At 44.5% G+C, this 20070-nt stretch overlaps 1 protein-coding gene across 4 annotated transcripts; it reads left to right on the forward strand.

The window, feature by feature from the left end:
* The first annotated feature begins 569 nt into the window (after positions 1–569).
* LOC149329826 (TNF receptor-associated factor 6-like) lies at positions 570–19000 on the forward strand. 4 transcript variants are annotated; one of them, XM_089560526.1, is made up of 7 exons: positions 604–945; positions 3886–4115; positions 4951–5055; positions 8174–8329; positions 10061–10183; positions 11649–11704; positions 18438–18633. In XM_089560526.1, exons 2-7 carry the CDS (start codon positions 3891–3893, stop codon positions 18496–18498), a joined length of 726 nt encoding a protein of 241 aa, XP_089416652.1. In that variant the 5' UTR covers positions 604–945; positions 3886–3890; the 3' UTR covers positions 18499–18633. The 4 variants fall into 4 exon arrangements, with proteins under 4 accessions (XP_089416653.1, XP_089416650.1, XP_089416652.1 ...); XM_089560524.1 differs by lacking the exon at positions 18438–18633 and having other exon boundaries at positions 600–945; positions 11649–12228; XM_089560525.1 differs by lacking the exon at positions 11649–11704 and having other exon boundaries at positions 18438–19000.
* The last annotated feature ends 1070 nt before the right edge of the window (positions 19001–20070 follow it).

Below are 20070 nucleotides of genomic sequence, written 5' to 3' on the forward strand. Positions count from 1 at the left end.
TAAACGTGGCAGCGGTTGCGCGTTATGAGACGGACCAAAAATAAAATGCCCCATGATGCTAGACAGTAATTAGCGAGTTTTCAAGGAGCACAATGTCCACTTCTGTTTTCAACACCCTAAGTTTTTATGGGACGCAGATGTTATATTTCGACGAGGCAGTTTTGGTGAACCGCCGAACTCAGAGCTCTTGGCGCTCTCTAGCGACAACTCAAAGTACTTCTGTAGGCATTCTAATTCAGCGCCACATTCTAGCACATTCCTTATTTCTATAAAAAAAAGCAATTTAACAAAGCGTATTTATACCAAATATCATGAGCACTTTCTTTAAAAAAGGAACGCCGTATGTTAAATAATGTTAGAGGAGTATTTTAACTTGGCGACGCTGTAATAGGACGCAGAGTTTAGTTATTCAAGTGGTCCAAAGATTTCAAAACGTACCAAATAAAAGGACAAACCGATTTAATATAAGTTGGCAATCCTTTCAACGAAACAAGAGCGCCTGATACTATTGGCGCAAGCCCATGCCTATTCATGTCCCGTGCAATATCATAACGCGTTTTGATGAACTTGCGATAACTTGAGGGCGCTGCTGTCGGTAGGAGAAACTTAGGTGCAGCCTTCCTTTGTGTTAGCGGAGCGATAGCAGGGACACCAGTTCCGCCCCTTCTGCGACTGTCGTCGCGCGTGCATCCGCTCGCTGTTAGTTTCCCGCCCGAGTGCGGAATCGGTTTTTGACCTTCGTACTCAGCCGTTATCACAGCGAGCGCTTGACGTGATATGGCTCTGGGCGGTCGCCTAGCAACTTTTTGGATGGCTGCCATGAGGCAGTGTGTGCCCGGCATCAGCTCCTTTTGACAAGGCTCAGCGAATCTTCGAAGGGTTTCTTTTTTTTTTCGCCTTTCTCTCTACGTTCACTTCATAGCAAGGCCTGCTTCTGCAGTAAAGGTACGTTTCGATTTCTTCTATACCATTTAAAGGTCGGATACAGTTCATTTTGAGCCTGCATAGAACTTTAACTGCATACAGGTCGGATGACTAGGTGCGGGCGTGCTGGAATATGCCTCATTCCTCATTTTCATTTGAAACGAAGGCTCTGAAAGTGTCAGTGTTGACTTTTGCGCATTTATTCGCTAAAGGATATTGTATGAATTAATGACTGCTCGTTAATTTTCACAGCCCTTTTTGAATATTGGAAGTCTGTAACCTTGTCTGCACTTCCAAAGCACAAAAACTTTTTATTTACTTCGGATTCTCAGTTCTTTCTTCATCATATATGCTCTGAGTTATGATGATGTTGTTTTGTAGATAAGGACCTGAAAAATAAAAATCATCGTTGCATTGTACCACCGCCCGCAGGCTTGACAAGAACGTTGCAAGGCGTAGCTTGCTCAGATATTGGCGCTGCTGGGCGTTAGGTTCTGGTTCCGAGACCATGCGGCATGGGGTTTTCGCAGCGGTTAACAACAGCGAGTGGCCCCCAGCCACACCAAAGTGGTCTCGGACCCACCGGCCTACGCTCAGCGGCTGTGTCAGTCCAATCCATGGGCTCTAGCGTTCATGTCAATTCTGCGGGCAGCGGTATGCGCCGTCTGTATTTCCTTGAAGAACCTTTTCCACACCTACATTTCTGAGAATACAGGCTGCGTTCACAATGTAGTAAAGACATCGAGTGTGCAGTGTGCGCAAACTCGCAGTTCCCCTAAAAATGTCATTGTATTTTTTCTGTCACCGAAAAGTATCGGTAAGTGTGATTTCGTTTTGAATCGAACAAATCAAAACCTAAACCGGTTAGAAAAGCGAGGTAGCGGCCACTGCTTCCTCATGGTTCCAAAACCAGTCATGCCGGTTGTTTCATACTACGCAGTGTCTGAAATTGCACAACTACTCGACCAACATTTAAGTTGTACGAAATGTAAGAGGGCGGAGGCGTTCGCGAATATACATTTCGGCGCAAAAAAAATGAGGAGGCTTAGTTTAGTGCATTGAACGCACTTAAGAAGTCTTATCGCCCTCGTGAATCATTTGCACGACATGGAGGAAAACCCTTTTTAAGACTCATGAAAGAGGAATGGTCTTATAAAACAAATCAAACTTGCACTGCCCGCGTTTAAAGCCCAGCGATGATTGAGGGACACAGTGTTTCTTGTGCTCAAAAGGATATCATTCGTTCAAATGTTGGCAGCAGCAAGCTCATTTCAATGCGCGCTATAATTACATCGATATTCAGAGCATTTAAAGAAAAGCGGTGAGACCCAGTAATTACTTGCCGTACTCCTCAACTTGCTTCCTAGCAAAAATATATAAATCCCGCCCTGTGTCTGCTCATTCTTGATTCTATTCGCGATGTGTACAATAACAGACGCGCAAGCTCTCGCCCTCACGCTATCGTGTTAAGGTTCCCGAGGAACAGAAAAACCGGTGCTTCTCATAGTTGTTGCAAGAAAAGTGTCATTGATCGAGAGGCTGGTGACGTCGGAGAGAAATAATTTTCCCTTAAAAAAACTGGTTGGTCAAGTGTTGGATTCAAACCCCTGTCTCTTGTTTCACGGGTCGTGCGCCAACTGTACATAATGCTGACAAGGCAAACTTGATTGTCCCCCAAAGCCTTTTACGGTTGTCATCAAAACGGCCATTTTTTTTTCCGAAAACAAAATCTAACTTCCAAAGCAAGTATCTGGGAAACGACTATCCTAAGTCGCTTTTCAAAAATAGTATTCACGTCCCTAGTACGCAACCTAACTATAAAGGGTTCCGTGTAGGTGCCGAGTTCATTAAGTATATCTCGGCTACTTGAACTGGCGCACAATATTCAGCGGGAGAGATCTTGAGCACGCCGCCTCCAGTAACATGCGGCTGCAGATTAAAAGTATTAAGCCTGTGCCTTCGTCGTGCTTCGCAGCGCGACTGTATAGCCAGTCATTTACTAGGGCCATGTATTGATTAGTGTTTCGAAATTGAAGACAGGCGCACTTTTTATGCTCGCTACTACCTTTTCACAGTGCCGGAGCTCAACATGAGCTAAAAGATTTATTGTGATAATTACATTCGGTGGTTTTCCCGTGTACATTGTGTTGGTGGTGAAGTAAACAAGTGGTCCAACCAGGCGGATTTTGAAAACATCATGCGATATAGCGGCTACGTATTAATGCGTAGCGCATGCGCCCTGTCACATAAGTGTCCGTTGTTACGTTCTTCTGGCGATAACAGCCTCTGTCGCGCGGAGCGTATTGCTGATTGCTTGTTCATCGTGACGCGTATGAAAAACGCTTATATCGCGGGCTATATAAGCGCCACGACAGAGCGCTGCGCCGCTCTTTCCTGCCCGGCTGCAGAGATGGAATAAAGGCATTCCAGACAACCTTCGATGTCGCCGCTTGCTCGTCGTTCGTCGAAATGCCCAGAAACGTAACACCTTTGAGTTCCTGTCGTATGCAAGCGTGAATTATGTTTCACTGTGCTTTCATTTGCCAGGAAGGTTACGTCACGGTGCATGCGAACTATGAAATGACATCAGACAGCTGGCCACACCTGTTACGTTACAGGGCCTTGGCAACTAGCGGATGTATTATGTAATTCTGCGGCCCAGTGAACGAAAATGATACTCTTAACGGCTACCTCCACTGCTCAGTAATGCACGGTTAGGGAACAGCGCAGGGACATCACATAAGGGACATTCAGGGACAACACACGGGCGCTGTGCTTGAATATCCTGTCTTTGAATTATGTCTTTGAATGTTCCTTGTGTCCTGTCCGCTGCTCCCTAACTATGCAAACGAACCAACCAGCCCGCCAACGCGCTGTTCAAAATGCTCAATAATGCCGATGAGGGTGAACATTTCTTCAATAACATCATACTACCGCTTTTTGACACGCACATCTATCTAGCGCCAATGGGAGCCGATGTGGACTACCGAGATTTGCCGGGAGGCACTCGCAAAGTGAGATTCGCCGACGAGCTTCCGCGTCGTGTGATGTGTTCAACATGCGGCATGCTTTCGATGGAAATGTACCAGGACGAGCAAGGACATGCGTTTTGCAACGTGTGCGTTGCTATGCAAAGTCCGGCCGCTGTGATATTCTGCAAGTACGAGGACAGGGACGTCCCCTTGGATCAGGTGGGCCTTCTTTGCTGGTTCTTGCGAAAGCGGAAGAAGCTGTTTAGAAACATTTTGTTCTTCTGCAATTTCTGTGCTAGAGGCGGAATTGTCTTGCCACTGCTTTTTTTATCTTTTTATTGCTGCTGTTTTTTTTTCTATGAGCCGGTGCAGGGCCATCGATGCACTTAATTTCTTCATAACCCATACCGGTGGTCAGATGTTGAAAGTGTGTGTCTAGTGCAAAAGTGGCCAGAGGGAGGAAAAACAGTTCACCGCAGTGGTGTCCGACTGGTTCGAACACCCACCTCGCATGCGGAAGGCGCGGAGTTCGATCCCCAGTGCCACCGGGTACCCACTGTTGATGCAATGGGTGCAAACTTTCCCCTGTCTGGGGCTCGGCTTCTTTGGAGTGGTGCTGGGCCTCTCAATACCTATTGGGAAAGGCGTGTTTAACCTCATATTGAATCAAAGAAAAAAATCTTCTGCCTTTGCACTCTTTGGCCATAGGTGTCTACCATCAGAAAAACAACTCAAAGAATCGATGAGACTTCCACAAAGTTATTTCTTGTGTACTTTTGCATCTTACTTGTGATATCACACCGATTTTCTTTGCCCGAACAATTCATGCGCAATGCATTTTCTGTTCTTCGTTGGGCTAAATTATTGAAAGAAAACCCGTGCGCCCCAACACATGAACGGTGTTTTGAGTCCTTACTGCAGAGGCACAACTGTTGACTGTTGGCTTCCGTCATCTATTGTGTTTCTAGTAATGCGAATTGGATCTTTATCACATACTTTCAGAACCTAGCAATGTTTTTCAAGAGAAAAATGTGATTTATTTACTCGTTTTCAGCTCCACGAAGCATTCGATATTGTCCAAATTATAAAAGACCAAGTGGTGTTCTGCCCGAACGAGGAGCTCGGCTGCACGGCTTACTCTCCTTTACGGACAATAGAGGTAACCATTCTTTAATATGCGGCGTCATTTTCAGACGACGTCGCGATGCAAGCCGTGTATTTTTTCTTTATTCTACTATGCACTTGCACGATATATATGCAATCGTTAATCTTACTCTTCATCTTTGTTAGCCTACCATCGTTCTCGCTGGTCCACATTTCACAGCAGCATGTACGAGGGTCATCTCAAAATTAAGGTCTCCAGTTCTTGTATAAATCGAAACGAATGCTTATTTTAAACAATTTACAAATCACTTAAAAAGCAGACAATTCTTGTACTTTTCCACATAATCACCGTTACGGTCTATGCAATTTTGCAGGCGCTGGGGCAGTGTTTGTGTGCCCATATCATAACAGCTCGCCGCCATGCCGTTGAGGAAGCGTTTGACCGCATCTTTCACTTCGTCATCATCGCTGAAGAGCCTTCCAGCGAGATGTTGTTTTAGCTTTGGATACAAGTGGCAGTCGGTGCCAAGTCCCGACTGTAGGGTGGGTGGCTGATGACGTCCCATCTAACCTTTTGCAGGAGAGAGACGGTTTGGCAGGCAACGTGGGGGCGAGCGTTGTCGTGGAGAAGACTCACGCCCTTGCCCAGTATTCCTCTTCTGCGATTTGAAATCACCCGTCCGAGTTTCTTAGGGGTCTCAAAATACCTGTCCGTTTTTAATGTGATGCCAGGAGCCATGAAGTCTACCAACAATACCCCTTTTAGATCCCAAAACACAGTTGCCATTACTTTGCCGGCAGATTGTGTTCGCTTGAATTTGAGTTCGCTTGAAGAGGAGTGCCGCCACTCATGTGATTCTTGTTTGGTCGCAGGTGTGAAGTAGAATGTCCAGGTTTTGTCACCCGTACCAATGGAATCCAAAAACGCCTCCTTTTCATCTCCATAACGCCGAAGAAATTTGCGGGAGGAGTCAACGCGTTGCTGTTGATGGTCGTCTGTGAGCATTCGCGGAACCCATCTTGCGCACACTGTCCGATATCTCTACTTTGCTGTCAAAATCCTAATAACAGTGCTTCTAGAAACGCTAGGAACCCAAATGCAGAGTTCGTCCAGTGTGATCCTCCGATTTTGCCGCATGATTTCTTCGACTTTCGGTACTGTCTCATCAGAAATGGACCGTCGCCCGCTTCCTTCTTCGCCGTGAATTTCAGCGCGACCAGCTGCGAACTCCCAACCCAACTTGCTCACGTTTTTCACATCCTTGTATGACTCTCCGCATACCTCCGTACATTGACGATGAATTTTGATTGGTTGAACACTTTTTGGGTTCAAAAATCGAATAACTGCGCTAACTTCGCATCTGGTGATAGTGGCAAGCGGGAGCCCCATTTCAAATGGCCGCCGTGCCAAGACAGACCGTCCCTTTCGCGCTAAGTCATGGCTTGTTTGGAAGGCGGGGAACAATGAGCACAGCAGTGTGGCAAGCAGCCACGCAAATAGTTTCCCAGCGAGCGCAGCCCTTTGGAGACCTTACTTTTGGGATTACCCTGGTAAATGGATAGGGTGCTGCAAGGCTATCCGAAATGCATTTAATTAAGGAGATCACGAAGTTTTTGTATTTTTGTTTCAGAAGAACATATTGTTCTTTTTGCGTTCAGTACAGTGCCGGTTAAAAATTGCGCGTTGTCTTTTTTTCATTTTCACCCGCCAATTTTAACATGTTTGAATTCAATGAGTGTAAATTCTGATCAGCTTCGACAATAAGGAAATCATATGGTAGGCTTTGGTCAGGGAGAAATTCGGATAAAGTAAACTTAGAATGTAGCCGCATGGCTGTGCTTGTGTGGATTCTGAGAGCTCATTTGTTTTCTATTGCTAATCTAGTGCAGACAAGTGGTTCTTTGTAACGAGTTGAACTAACAGGATTCGACTTTGAGCTGTCTATCAAATCGCTCCTGCATACCATCGTAGCAGCCCTTGTTAGTTTAGCTGCTAGAGCGACTGCCCGGGGTATGCGTTGGCTCCGGACTCTGTTGTACCCTGGTCAAAACGTACAATGTTCTCGCTGGCATAAAGTTTCCTTGAAAGCTGTATAGCTTTCCTTTCTGGATGTTTTTGCGGCGCCCAGGTGGTTGTTATTGTGGAATTAGTTGCTCATTATAAAGACTAAAATGACTAATGCTAGAATGTGGATCCTGCGTGGTTTCTGTTTTATAAACTGAATATTGCACACCTCCGGAAAGAAGTCGAAATGCATCTTCATTACCAGTGTGTGATTTGCATAAATGGCGAGAGGAATATCTTAGCGACGTTAATTTAAGGGAATGTATATATACCACCCACAATTCTGAACACCCAAATGACGCCGTTAAAAGCGTTTTTTTTGTTATAAATATTTACTAGGCTCCTTTTGAGCAGCTGTGGCTAGCATTACTATGAGATTAACCACTTGAACTGCTAGATTCTGAAGCGAGTGTCTTCCTGTTTTGGAAGGAGTTCACCTGAACCACGGAACTTTGCACGTAAAATGAAACTGTTTTCATGCTACTGCTCGAATGATCGTAGGAAGCCTGGCATTGAATTGGTCTCTTAAAGCCCGGTGCCCTAACACACAGCCTTGAGAGAGGAGCCATCGTTTCTTCAGCTGCCCCATTAAACCCAACACACAATTTTTTTAGGCGAACCCGTAACGCTTCTTCACACCGCCTTCGAGCCCTTAGATGCACGCGCTTCGCGCGCTGGCGAAGCCATATGTAGCGTGCATCTGCTCGAGGGACCAAATCGATAGCGCCTTGCAAGCAATGTTATCAGCTGAAAGCGCGCCCTCTCGCGTTTAGCGGCACCTAAACGGTGGACAACAGCAGTTCTTAAGCGTGCTGTGGAATAATTATAACGCCAAAGGTTGCCTACGTCAGCACCACTTTATTCAGTTGTTGGCATTTTTAAAAGAATAACAACAATTCGTGACGATTAGACATACTACGCTAAGGCTTCGTATTTCAGGCAGGCCATCGGTAGGATGGGATAAGGCTAACTAGAGGAGACTGAGTAAACTACTTATCAATCGAACATGCGAGAAGCTGAGCGGTGAAATATGTAATGAGATCGTTTGCAGGATATACATTTTTCAATCATGACTTTAATCTGTTTTGTCGGAAATATTTCCTTCCAGGATCACTTTCTCAAGTGCGAAAAGACAAAACTATTATGCAGACAATGTCAACACCACATAAAAGGAGTCAACTGGAAGCAGCATAGCATCAAGTGTCCTCGTAAAATTGTGCAATGCTGCTACTGTGTAACCGCGTTCCCGCAAATAGATCTTCAGGTACGTTTCTATCGTTGTCTACTCAGTTTAGGCGGGTTGAGCAGGCTTGCATCGGTTTATAATGGCTCGTCATGTGTACAGTTCTCTCCAGTAATTCATAAAACACAAAAAGTAGATGCCCATAACCATGTTTTGCTTCAGGCTTGATAGGTAGCCTTGGCGTCTTTTTTAATTTCCGCTGCATTGATTATATATCGCATACAGGCATGAAAAACCGCAAGTACGCGAAACTCCGCAGAAAAAATTAATGTCTTCGCTATATTCTGATTTAAAAAAACGTTTTTTTTATTACCCCCTACATGACAAGCCACTCAAGCACGAATCTCTAATCAAGCTTGACCTCCGGGAGGATCTAGATAGCTATTCACTGAATGGTTCGTAAGGAAGATAATAAAGTGTATATGCATTTATCGCTCTACTTCCCCGGGAATAAAAACATCGGCACTGCGTGTCATTTGGTGGTATCTATCCTGTCGAATCAAAGAGCGAATAAACAACAAGACTGCATGTTTACGGTATCTCCCATGCTATCCTGTTTCTCCGTTACCGCTGGTTTATTCGCAACCTAACTAAAGAAATATGCAGTTGTCATCTAGGTCATATGGCACTACATACGGCACTGATACTTAGACTGTTGGAGTGGCAGAAATTAGTAGCTACCTTCCTCCAACATACTGAAACTCAGAAAGCCGGGCTGAATCACGCATGCAACGATATTCCTATCTGCTGGAAACTTCCGTTAGGGGAAATCTGACCTGCAATATCGCGCCGGTTGTATAAGCAGGGCGTATATTGGTAAAAAGCGGTCAGAGTCTTTAATTTTCTCAAGTATGCTCTCACCACCAGTCTCTCCTTGATTCAGGCCGTCGCGGTGGCTCAGTGGTTATGGTGCTCGGCTGCTGACCCGAAAGACGCGGGTTCAAACCCAGCCGCGGCGATCAAATTTCGATGGAGGCGAAATTCTAGATTCCTGTGTATTGTGCGATGTCAGTGCGCGTTAAAGAACCCCAGGTGGTCGAAATTTCCATAGCCTTTCACTACGGCGTCTCCCATAGCCTGAGTCGCTTCGGGACGTTAAACCCCATAAACCGAAATCATCTTCTTGATTCAGAACAGAACTCGAGAACCCTTACTGCAGTTTTTGGCAGTCAACGTGGTGCAAACATTGGTCTGTAGTTTGGCCGTGGAGATGGTGCCTCGGGTGAAAGCAAAATTCGTGAACGCACGTCTGCTGTGAAATGTACAGGCGCGGACAAAAGTAAACGGAGCAAGCAATTGTGTTCGAATATTTTTCACGCGTCACCTAATTAAAATTTCCAGCAGTGGTACGCGCATGCTGGTAGCGGAGGTTAGTGGGCTTACATGTAGACAAACAACGCTTCTTCATTACCGATGGGGAAAGCGTGATTGCACATCGAACGCAATGACGTGCTCCGTTTACTTATGGCCGAACCTATACGTTAACGAGCCCAGGTGTTAGATGTTATTCTGGAACCCTTCTCTGCAGTGTCTGTCATTGCGTATGTGAAGCTTTGAAGCAACTAAATCCCACATACCAATACTGATAGTTGAGAGCATGACTAGCAGTCCTTCTAGAGAAAATGAAATTCCTAAGGTGCAGATCTGAAAATACAGCCTAGAGTCTATCGGCGTACTTGAGGACCATAAGCGTTATGTGAGCAAGGATATCGGACTTCGCGAGTTAACATCCTTGTGGCGCGCAATTTTCAGACGCACGAGGCAGTATGTGCAGAGAATCCATACGCCGTGAGACCGGAAAGCCGACAGCAATCTTCCTCAAGCAGCTCGCCTGTGGTGACACCTCCCCACCCGAAAAAAAATGTTACTGTTGACGTAAGTATGCGAGCTATGCTTTCATGTTGTTCTTGGCATGAGCTAACGAAACAAAATTCCTTGTGTGTGTGCACTGTAGGACCAATTTTTGTGGCGCGAAGTGCACTTTGATAACATCTATAACGCGGAACATACCCGGCAAACTTCAGGAGCAATACATGACAATTATGGCTTGCTTTGAGCTCTTTGTCTAATAGGTATCCTCAAGCTTACTTCGACTTCCCAGATCTATAAACTGCACACCGCTAAAGTAGGAAGTCATTGGTGCATCAAATATGAAAATACGCTTATCCGCCTCATGGAAATTGCCGCCCTCTCTTCACTTCCAGTATACATGCGATATCAGTGCACGTTAGAGAACCCCAGGTGGTCGAAACTTCCGGAGCCCTCCACTACGGCGTCCGTGTACTGTGCGATATCAGTGCACGTTAGAGAACCCCAGGTAGTCGAAATTTCCGGAGCCCTCCACTACGGCGTCTCTCACAGCCTTAGTTGCTTTGGGACGTTAAACCCCCTAAACCAACCAACCAACCATTTGCCCAGTGCGCTGAGGAAATTTTCCATGCGGTTCACTGACTTCTCAATAACGGAATCAATGCGGTTCATTCCGGAAGGAGCAACCACATGGCTGGAGAAAGGTCTTTCAGAGGAGCTTTTCACTTATGCGCTAAGAATGTGTTATGTTTAATAACAATATCAACTACACACTCTCGGTCTTACGCTTTAAAGGTTTTGTATTTATTTTACCGTTAGCTCGCATTCTAGAAGACGTCCAAATGCAGAGCACGTGTTCTGTATACCGAGAAGCGGGTTTTTTGGTTGCGAAGCTGCTATTTTTGCTTAACATTTCCCGAACGCCTATGTGAAGCTACACGAACAGTGCAGCGAAAGGATGTCCAAGACTGAGAAACGCAATAGCCAGTATCTTCATGAAGTATTTCATTTTGTTCGTATTTCTCTACTATAGAGGACGGTCGTAAACTGAAGTTTTACGTTCGGCGTTTTAATGTACCCGAAGGTTTTCTTGCACCACATTGGCTCGTTGCGGCATTTTTAACCGCTATAGATAAATACCATATATCCGAGCATTCCAAGAATGCAGAAAACAAGCGGATCTTAATGAAGTAAGGCTTGGCGAAGTAACGGTTCTGCCGTTATTGCCCAATTCTCGCTGCGAACCCGAGCGTGTTTACCACGCCTGTGAAGGCAGCTCAAAACTTAATGCAGGGCTGTAAAACAATAACTGCGCGGCGTTAACCAAGTACATTCGTAATATTAATTGCTGCAAATTTCATCGCATTTGTGGTCCAGGTGTCACTAAGAATAAACTTATGTGCACGGTGGCATCTTAGAACCCAATGAGTCATATATTTGAACTGTTTTTCAACGTTAGTGGACAAGATTTTACTCCGTTCGTTTCAATTCTCATTTTTTTTTCTTTTCTTTTCGGCATGTCTCGGCGCAGCTCACAGCCGCAGCAGCATCTAGTCCTGTAGGGACTCAGCTGGAGAGATCACCAAGGTGTATCCAGAAAGCAATGCTTTGTTTTTGCTGCCTTCTCTTCTTCTCATTTGCCTGCTTTGCGTTCGCTATGCGGATAGCAAGGAGGGCAACATATGCATTCTGGAAAGTAGTCAAATTGTTTTTTTGTGCAGTTTTTCCGCTCGTATTTTTGTCACGGAATCCCTCGAATGAAGCAGTGTGTCGTGATCGCCAAGCCCGTGGCTTTTACTAGTTCTTCTTCAGTGAAAGAGTTTTTAGCTACAGTGAAGAACACTTTCCACCTTTGCTGTTAGCTCACTCGACAGAAGTGCGTGATACTAAGCGCTGGATGAAAAATAAAACAGGCCCATTGACTGTATAGTTTAAATCGAAGTTTGGGCATCGGAAATGGAAGACACCACTGGTGAAACGGAGGCTTCATAGCTGCGTGCTGCAAGAATCATTACAAACTTGTTTTTAATTCGCCATCGCTCTGTGCCGAGGAAAATGAGTACACCGGTGTTTTAAAATTTTGCAAATAAAGTTTGAAATTACTGTTCTGATGACGTTGTAAAAATGCGCTTGGTATTCATCATGACACCCGATCAGAATTGCTTTCCTTCTTATCTGTCTATTATTGGGTCACTGAAACACTTTTTCTGAAAATTGGGCTTGCTGCAGCGTCTTAGTTTTTCATGTTGCATACTCAAATATCGAGCCCAAATTATGCAAAAACAAGCGCGAATCGTCTGTTTTTGGCAGAAGTATGCAGCCGGCGCCGCGGGCCACACTGTGGGTCGCGGCGCGGCTTTTTAATAGTCAAGAGGTTGTGACGACACATTGATGACCGGAGAAGCTGCTAATATGGATCCGGCGCTGCGTTGAATGCAGATCGCAGCTTTCAGTGGTGTTGTAAAAGCGAATATGGCGACTAGTTTTTCACTGACCTCCAAACAAAAGGATACTACAGTTTGTTCTTTCCAAGTGTCACCTGAAACAAAAAGGACGCAATAAAAAATTATATGCCTGCCACAAGGATACGCACGCGTGAAAGACGCGTATGCAGCCCACCTTTAAGAAGCGTCAGCCGAGTAATATGAGTTCTGGAAGCTCAAATTGACTTCTGAACTATGTAATGTGCATACAGTATCATTTGAGCTCTCGCTGGCCAAGCTAGCCTTGCTTACTCAATCTGCTGTTGATGGCAACGCAACCATCTAAAAGTAAACTGCAATAAACTCTGACATCATTCTACATTCATCATATTTGAAGCCACCTTTTTTTAAAGGGACACTGAGGAGAAATTGAAGTTGGCTTGTATCCACAGAATACCAGCTCCTGATTACAAAAACGCCACTCATACTGACAACAAAGCTCTTGTAACGTAGAAAAGAGCAAGAACCAAAATACAGGTATCGCCGCCACAGGCCAAACTCGCAAGTACAAGCGTGATGAGATCATAGAACAAAACAGTGTTGCTAGAACGAATGGTTCTAGCAACACCAGGAACCGAGAAGCCATGCATCACTGAGGCGCAGCCAATGCATGCGCAAATCTCCTTGACGTCGCCAGATGGCGCCACGTGCCCGGCTGCTACGCGCGCTCCTGAAGCATCGGGACAAATGAGCGCCTGTTTTCCGGCGGTAGGCGGGCTCCCGGTATTCCGCTAGCGGTAACAAGGTACACGGTATGCTAAAGGTGTCTATTTGCGAGAACTTCGTTGACGACTTCGAGAACGAGATCCATCGTAACGCTGGCAAAACGCCAGTGCAAACGTAATCGAAGCGACTGTAGCGACGGCCGCAATAGCCGATAGATGCTTCAACGTGCGGCCGGCGGTAGCTTTCTTTTCGGCTGCTGCTAGGCCGCACTGCTGGCAGCCAGAAATCACGGAGTCTGCGTTACGTCATGTGCACGTCATGTTTCACGTCTCTTAGTCCTCTGTCGTCATAGACGAATCCCAAGTTTGAATCAGAGCGGCGGGAAAAACTTTTTCAACTTCGAATCCAAATTTCTTAGAAATAAATGCATCTTTCGCTGCCGGCTAAGTGGCAACAAAGCCATGACATGCCGAACTATCTGATTTTACTATAAAAAAAAATATTAATAGTGCTCTCCTCAGTGTCCCTTTAACTCATTCAAAACCGAAGCCAACAGAGTTAGTGCTTGCTGAAACTTCCGCATTCTTCAAAGTAACACATTCTCGCTACCTGATTTTACCCGGAAAAAGATGTTCCATTTCATTTTCGTGGTCGCAATAGGACACCAACGACGTTCTTTTTATCACTCTGAGTGTCGTTCCACAGGCACCGAGTCGAGGCGCATTGCAAGAGGCTCAAAACCAGTCCTTCGTGCTATTTTGCTGTCATGCCAGTGTCTTGAATGTCAGGTTAGTAAAGGTCGTGACGGTGACTGGTCTCAATACTTTCGGTAGGTATAACATTCTCCCCAACTTGAATGTCAGGTTAGTAAAGGTCCTGACGATGACTGGTCTCAGTACTTTCAGTAGGTATAACATTCTGCAGGCTCTAAATCTAAATCTAAATAGGCAGGCTCTAAATCAGTAGTAGACGGGCATACTTTTAGATCAGAAGCGGCTATATCAGAAACTACTAAATAATATACACATTACTATCGAGTTCAATACGTCAATGCCATCAGTTTTTTATATAAAAACGGTCTCTTATGTCTCTAAAGGCTGTTGATGATGGCTTACCGCACGTCCCACTCGGACTAGGAGTCACAAAAACATCACGTTTGTGTACGAGGGAAAGAGGACAAAGCCATACACAGCAACATTTTTATTGATGGCGCGCATGTCTGAGTGTTCTGTTTCACAAAATAGCACTGGTGCCCCGGAGTTCAACGAGTTTCAGTGCCCGCCATTGTCTTGCACAAAACAAAATACGATGCACCTCAAGGTGCGGGTGCAAATTAGTCGCGATTCATCTAGAAGACTTAGATTTTGGGACTTCAGCGCATTTTGCTGTTCCTGGACACTGTCGTATAGAACAACGATTAAAAAAGCCTCTACAACGCGCGAAAAGCTAACCAACGCAGCGAGACATGGTGTGCTGCAGATATCACCTGGTTTTACATGCACGGATATAAGCAGCTTAATCCAGCATTCGTCTCAAGGAGGATGGTATCAGATTCTCGGTGAATAACATTGCTGTGTGGACGGTCGGGCGGACGGACCATGCTCGGTTAATTCCCCTTTTTTATTTGTCGGCGCTATCAATTTGTCTAATGATTCTCATGTTTTAAAATATATTTTATAGTCCTACACTTCTAACCTTGAGTCACCTCTCTGCTGTTGAACCGCCAAGCTTCCAATCCCTTTTTGCTAGCATCAACCGCAGATATACTCACATGGTCATTATCTATAAACCCTAGGGTCTCAGGGAAATTGACTGCCTTCATCGACACCCGGATACCACCACATTCGAGTATGAATTGTTCAATTTTTCTTTCTATAGTTGCACCACGCGCAGCACATGCGTTAACTTCTTGGTTAAATTTCTTTTTGTAGCTGCGTGTTCGGAGGCACACTGATCTGGCTTCAACGAAGAGGGCATCGCCTCTTGTGTTATCAAAGAACGATTCTTTCCTTATCTGCCCTTTTCCGATTTGGATATAATTCTACACAAAGCTTTTTTTTCTTCTGAATTAATCCAGTTTTTACCTTACGCTTTTACTTATCGTTTAAAGCTATATTTCCGTCCATGTGTCCTGCATACTTATTGGTTAGCTTCCTAGTCCTTTTCCGCCACCACGAGTCGATGCTCTTTATAAGTATTTAAAAATCTTAGCTGCCCACATGTTGTCGACCAGTTTCCCGAGGCGTTCTCCATAACATAATTTACTCCGAGGTTCCCGTGCTTCGAACGACGCCCACGGCACATGCTTTTCTACTGCTTGGTGTCTGGCTTTGTCGCGGGCACCTGGTGCTAATCTTACAACAGCTCTCTGATTTACTTCTAATCTCGACTGATTTTCTGCCCCTAAGCACAGAATCACATTCCCGAAGGTAAGGCGCGGTGCTGGTCTCCCTTTCCAAATATCTCACTTCGTATTTGTAGTATCCCCATAATGCCCCATGTTTTATTATCCCGGCATATCTTCGCCCCTATACGCCAACAGATTTTCGTGCTTTTCCATGTACATTTGTCCTTCGTTTACTCATACCCCGCGATATATTTATTCGTCCACTGTGGGTATTTTATGGTCTTGCATTGTACGCACCTGATCAGTTGTACCGTCGAAAATCATCACAGTCGACGATTTTCCATCCTGGTGGATTTTCCCGGCAGTAAAACCCAAATTCAATTAATGTACCCAAGTTACACTAAACATTACTTACCCAAGTTTCACTACTATATCGCAAGTAGGGATAAGCTTTTAAAAAGAGTCTTTATGGCGACCACAACCAATAGATCTTTCTTCGCTGGACATGTGAAAAGCAAAGCCTTTCTCGTGCTTAACATCTCACTCAGGCGGCTTGATTTTTTCCGCTTTAGAAGTATTTAACTATTTTCTCTCTGACGTTGAAACTATTATCGGTTGGCTACTTGGTCAAGAGGCCGTTTAACTGAAGCTTTACTAGACCCAGTCACGAGATTTACTGCCGCAGTTTGTACGTGTTGTGCAGGAATCACAAGAACAACCCGCTATTATCTAGTCATACTGCCTAGAAAAACGGACGTGCGACTTTCCTCTAAATTACAAATGACCATGTCAGTGAAAATGCGTAAACTACTCTGAACAACTAGGGCCGCTAGTTAGAGCCCTCGCCTAGCCTAATGTTGGCTATAATCACATTGATTCCAAAATGAAGAATGGATAAGGTTTGTTTTTGTGATGCGCTCCTTATCTATATATATATATACGAGGTCTGTACGTTATCAATCAGTTGATACAGAAAGCGCACAATATAAGTATCTCCTTATAAAACGCCTACACAGATTACGAGAAAGCACTTGACTCAGTACAAACTTCAGCAGTCATGCAGGCTCTGCTGAATGGAGGCGTAGAACAGCCTTATGCAAAAACACTGAAACATATCTATAACGGCTCCAAAGCCACCCTAGTGCTTTATAAAGACCGCATCAAATTCTAATAAGGAACGGTGCCAGGAAAGAAAACATGTCCTCTCCTATGCTGTTCACCGCTTCTTTGCAGAAGGTAATCAGAGACCTAGATTGGCAACAGTTGCGGTTAAGAGTTATGGAATACTTCAGTCACCTACGGTTCGCTGTTAACATTGCCTTGCTAAGTCACTCATGGGGTTAACAGTCAACACAGTATAATCAATGGCTTAGGCAGGCAAAGAAGAACAGTGGGTCTAAAAACAACCTGCCGAAAACTAAAATAATGTTGAACTACCTCAAAAGCGAACACCAGTTTACGACTGCTAGCGAGGGGCTGAAAGTGATAGGGAATACGCCTTTTTAGGGCAGGTAGTTACCGCACATCTGGACCACAAGAGTCAAATAACTAGAGCCTTGGTGAAGAGCGGATTTGCACGTACTGTCTCATTATGAATAGCAGATTAACAATGTCCCCAGCAGGTAAGCTTGTAACAGTTAAATCTTAGCAATACCCGCGTATGCGGCAGAAACGTACAGGCTAAAAAACGGGTTCAACTTAAATTGAGGACAGCGAAGCAAGCTATTGAAAATATGTGTAACATTAAGCGATACGAAGTCAGCAAGGTGGGTCAGGGATGAAACTCAGGTCATTGACATCCTGGTAGAAATCAAATAGAAATAATAGGCTTGGTCAGGGCATGGATTGCAAAGGCAAGATAACAGTTGGCTATTAAGGGCAGCGCAATGGATTCCAAGAAAAGGCAAGCGTAGCAGGCGGCGCAGAAATTTACGTGGGAGGACGAGATTAAGTTTGGGGGTGAGGTGACCGCGGCAGGTTACATGGGAGGATGAGATTAAGTTTGGGAAATGAGGTGACCGGAGCAGGCGTAGCACACGTAAATTGGAGAGGTATGGAGGCGTTTGCCCGGCGGGAGTCTCAGTCAGGCTGCTACTGATGATGATTGGACTATGTCACGTCCCCCTTTTCAGGACTAAAAGACATTAAGACAAAGAAAATTTGCGGTAATTTGTAGCCACGCAAATACACGTACAAGAGACAGAACCTTATTTCTATGCTTGCATCGCGGCCGCATCCAAGGGCTCTTAAGCAGAGTTTTTTATGAGCTGAAATTTGAGTGGCCTAATCTGGCGCGGGCACAGGCTGAAATCTGCAAGGTGGGGTTTACGACTGAGTGTACGCTACACAGGTGTGTGAAAAATGTATTTCAAATTGGTGCCAAATTTGCTGCATACGAAATTCGTTGGTAAAATTAATAATCAGCGCGTCATAATATTAAACAAAGAACAACCGCATCTCCCTCGCAACGTCTTTAAACAAGTTTCTGTATCGTTGAAATGTAATAGTTGGATTGAACATGTACTTTCTTGCAATAATATTGTTTAGGGGCCGGCTATAAAGATTTGGTACATAGGAAACGCTTCTGAAAACTTCGTTACATAACTCATTTTAAACATAGAATGGTGTGATTAGTAGCAAAGTGTAGCAAATTGTTTTTATTCTTCACATCTGGCCCTATCTACAGCGTGCCGCTTTGTGGACAGAGGGGTACAGTTGTTTTCAGATTCCGTAAAATGTTATCGCACTTGGTTCAAAACTTTTAATGGTCCCAATCTGGTTCTTTAGAGAGTTTCACTAGCTCCCTGATTTTCTTTCTTTCCAGGAGCTCGTGGATGATCAGGATTCTAGCCCTACGTCGGACCACGCTGAAGACGGAGCTCTGAAGATCTGGAGTCCTAATATTCCACGCTTCCTAAGGAGTATATTCGGATGCCTGAATATCTTTAGAAACACTGGCGCGCCATCTCTGCACACTAATACATTTATTCGTTCTTTTGCAGTTCCCTTTCTAGGTTTTGTGCTTTTTGCACTTTATCTAAAACGCAGGAACCAATAACGTGTACTTCTTTTCGTTAAATTATTCTTGTGAATAAATGCGCTTGTTGTCCTCCTATAATGTTCTAGCCAAATTTAACCATTTCAGTATTTCAGCCGTGTACTGTGCAATTACTGTTTTACTTCCTCAAACATATCTTATCTTACTCTATGGACTACATCGCTGGCTAGCATTATCTTTTGATGGCGTAGGCTCAATTTGCTCACATACGAAACTGTGAATTTCTAAACCTGCCGTCACCAAACAGTCAGAACGCAAAAACGTCTGATCCCGAGATAATTCTAACTTTGGGGGCAGCTGTTCACATTGTCAACCCATTAGAAAGATGGGACGCGCACATGAAACAATCACAAGGAAAGACGGCACGGGAATCTTGTGATTGTTTCATGTGCGCATCCCATCTTTCTAATGCAATATGAACCAACTTGCCCAACAACGCATCCTGCTGAACTATATCGTCAACGGGCAAATTTTTTCAAATTTTCGGGCTTTTTTTTTAAGTTTGCGCAAAGAAAAGAGCGTATACGAAAACACACTTTCGGGTTACAAAGCCCTATATATCACCAGAGGAAAGTAACGAGTGTACAAAATGCCTACCTGACACTTAATTCTTTCCGCACTTGGAAAGTGTGGTAATATTTGTGCTGCATGCATTCTACTATGTAGGCGGTAGCAATTGTTTCCCGTAAGCATGAGTTTCTTTCGCGATTAAGTTTCCTGCACAATATGGTTACTTCTAATCAGGAGGTATTCTGTAAATGACAATGAGTCGTTTACAGAATACGTCTATAGAACCTATAGAGGCTCCGTACAAGTCATATAGGCTCATATATTTCCTGTAGGTGGAGCGGAGGAAGTATCGGGATAATATTTTACTTGTTCAAAAATATATGCATTCTTAAATGCAAAAATTCGGTCATTCACAATTATTCTGACTTTCTGATACCGACCGACGAAGGTACAAGGTCATTCTGCTACACTCGCTTATGATAATTTAAAAAACTACCAGGACATGCGAGACTTAACCATAGATGACCTTAACCCCCTCTGTAGTTTGCGAGGCTTCTCCACCTTCAACCGCCCGTCTGTGTCGTACAGGGTCAGTCAAAAGTTCCCAGGGCACATGGTCCGCTTTTTATCGGTATATCCTGGCATTTAAGATTCCGACAAAGTTATCAAGGTTTTCATATGGCAGAACGGTCCTTCTATTCTCTACAGATATTTTGAGCTTCAAGGGTATCTCAAAAGCCCGACTATGCTGCTCAAAAGCAAACCCTGTGCACTTGGAACTTTTGACTGACCCTGTACATGAGTGGCTAATGTTTCGAACTGCTGAGCGAGGTTATAGGCTTGATTCCCAGTTTATCGGGGCAGTTGTCGATTACAAACATCTTTATTT

Source organism: Amblyomma mixtum, chromosome 9 (assembly GCF_055824585.1).
Source record: "Amblyomma mixtum isolate Tamu chromosome 9, ASM5582458v1, whole genome shotgun sequence".
NCBI classification, from domain to species: domain Eukaryota; kingdom Metazoa; phylum Arthropoda; class Arachnida; order Ixodida; family Ixodidae; genus Amblyomma; species Amblyomma mixtum.

Bases quoted from the DNA above. Each gene is read 5' to 3' on its own strand.
- LOC149329826 (XM_089560524.1), top strand. From the start codon at position 3,891: ATGGGAGCCGATGTGGACTACCGAGATTTGCCGGGAGGCACTCGCAAA. The intron at 5,056-8,173 runs GTAACCATTCTT...ATTTCCTTCCAG, and splicing joins CTCCTTTACGGACAATAGAG to GATCACTTTCTCAAGTGCGA. The intron at 10,184-11,648 runs GTAAGTATGCGA...GTCTCGGCGCAG, and splicing joins AAAAAAATGTTACTGTTGAC to CTCACAGCCGCAGCAGCATC.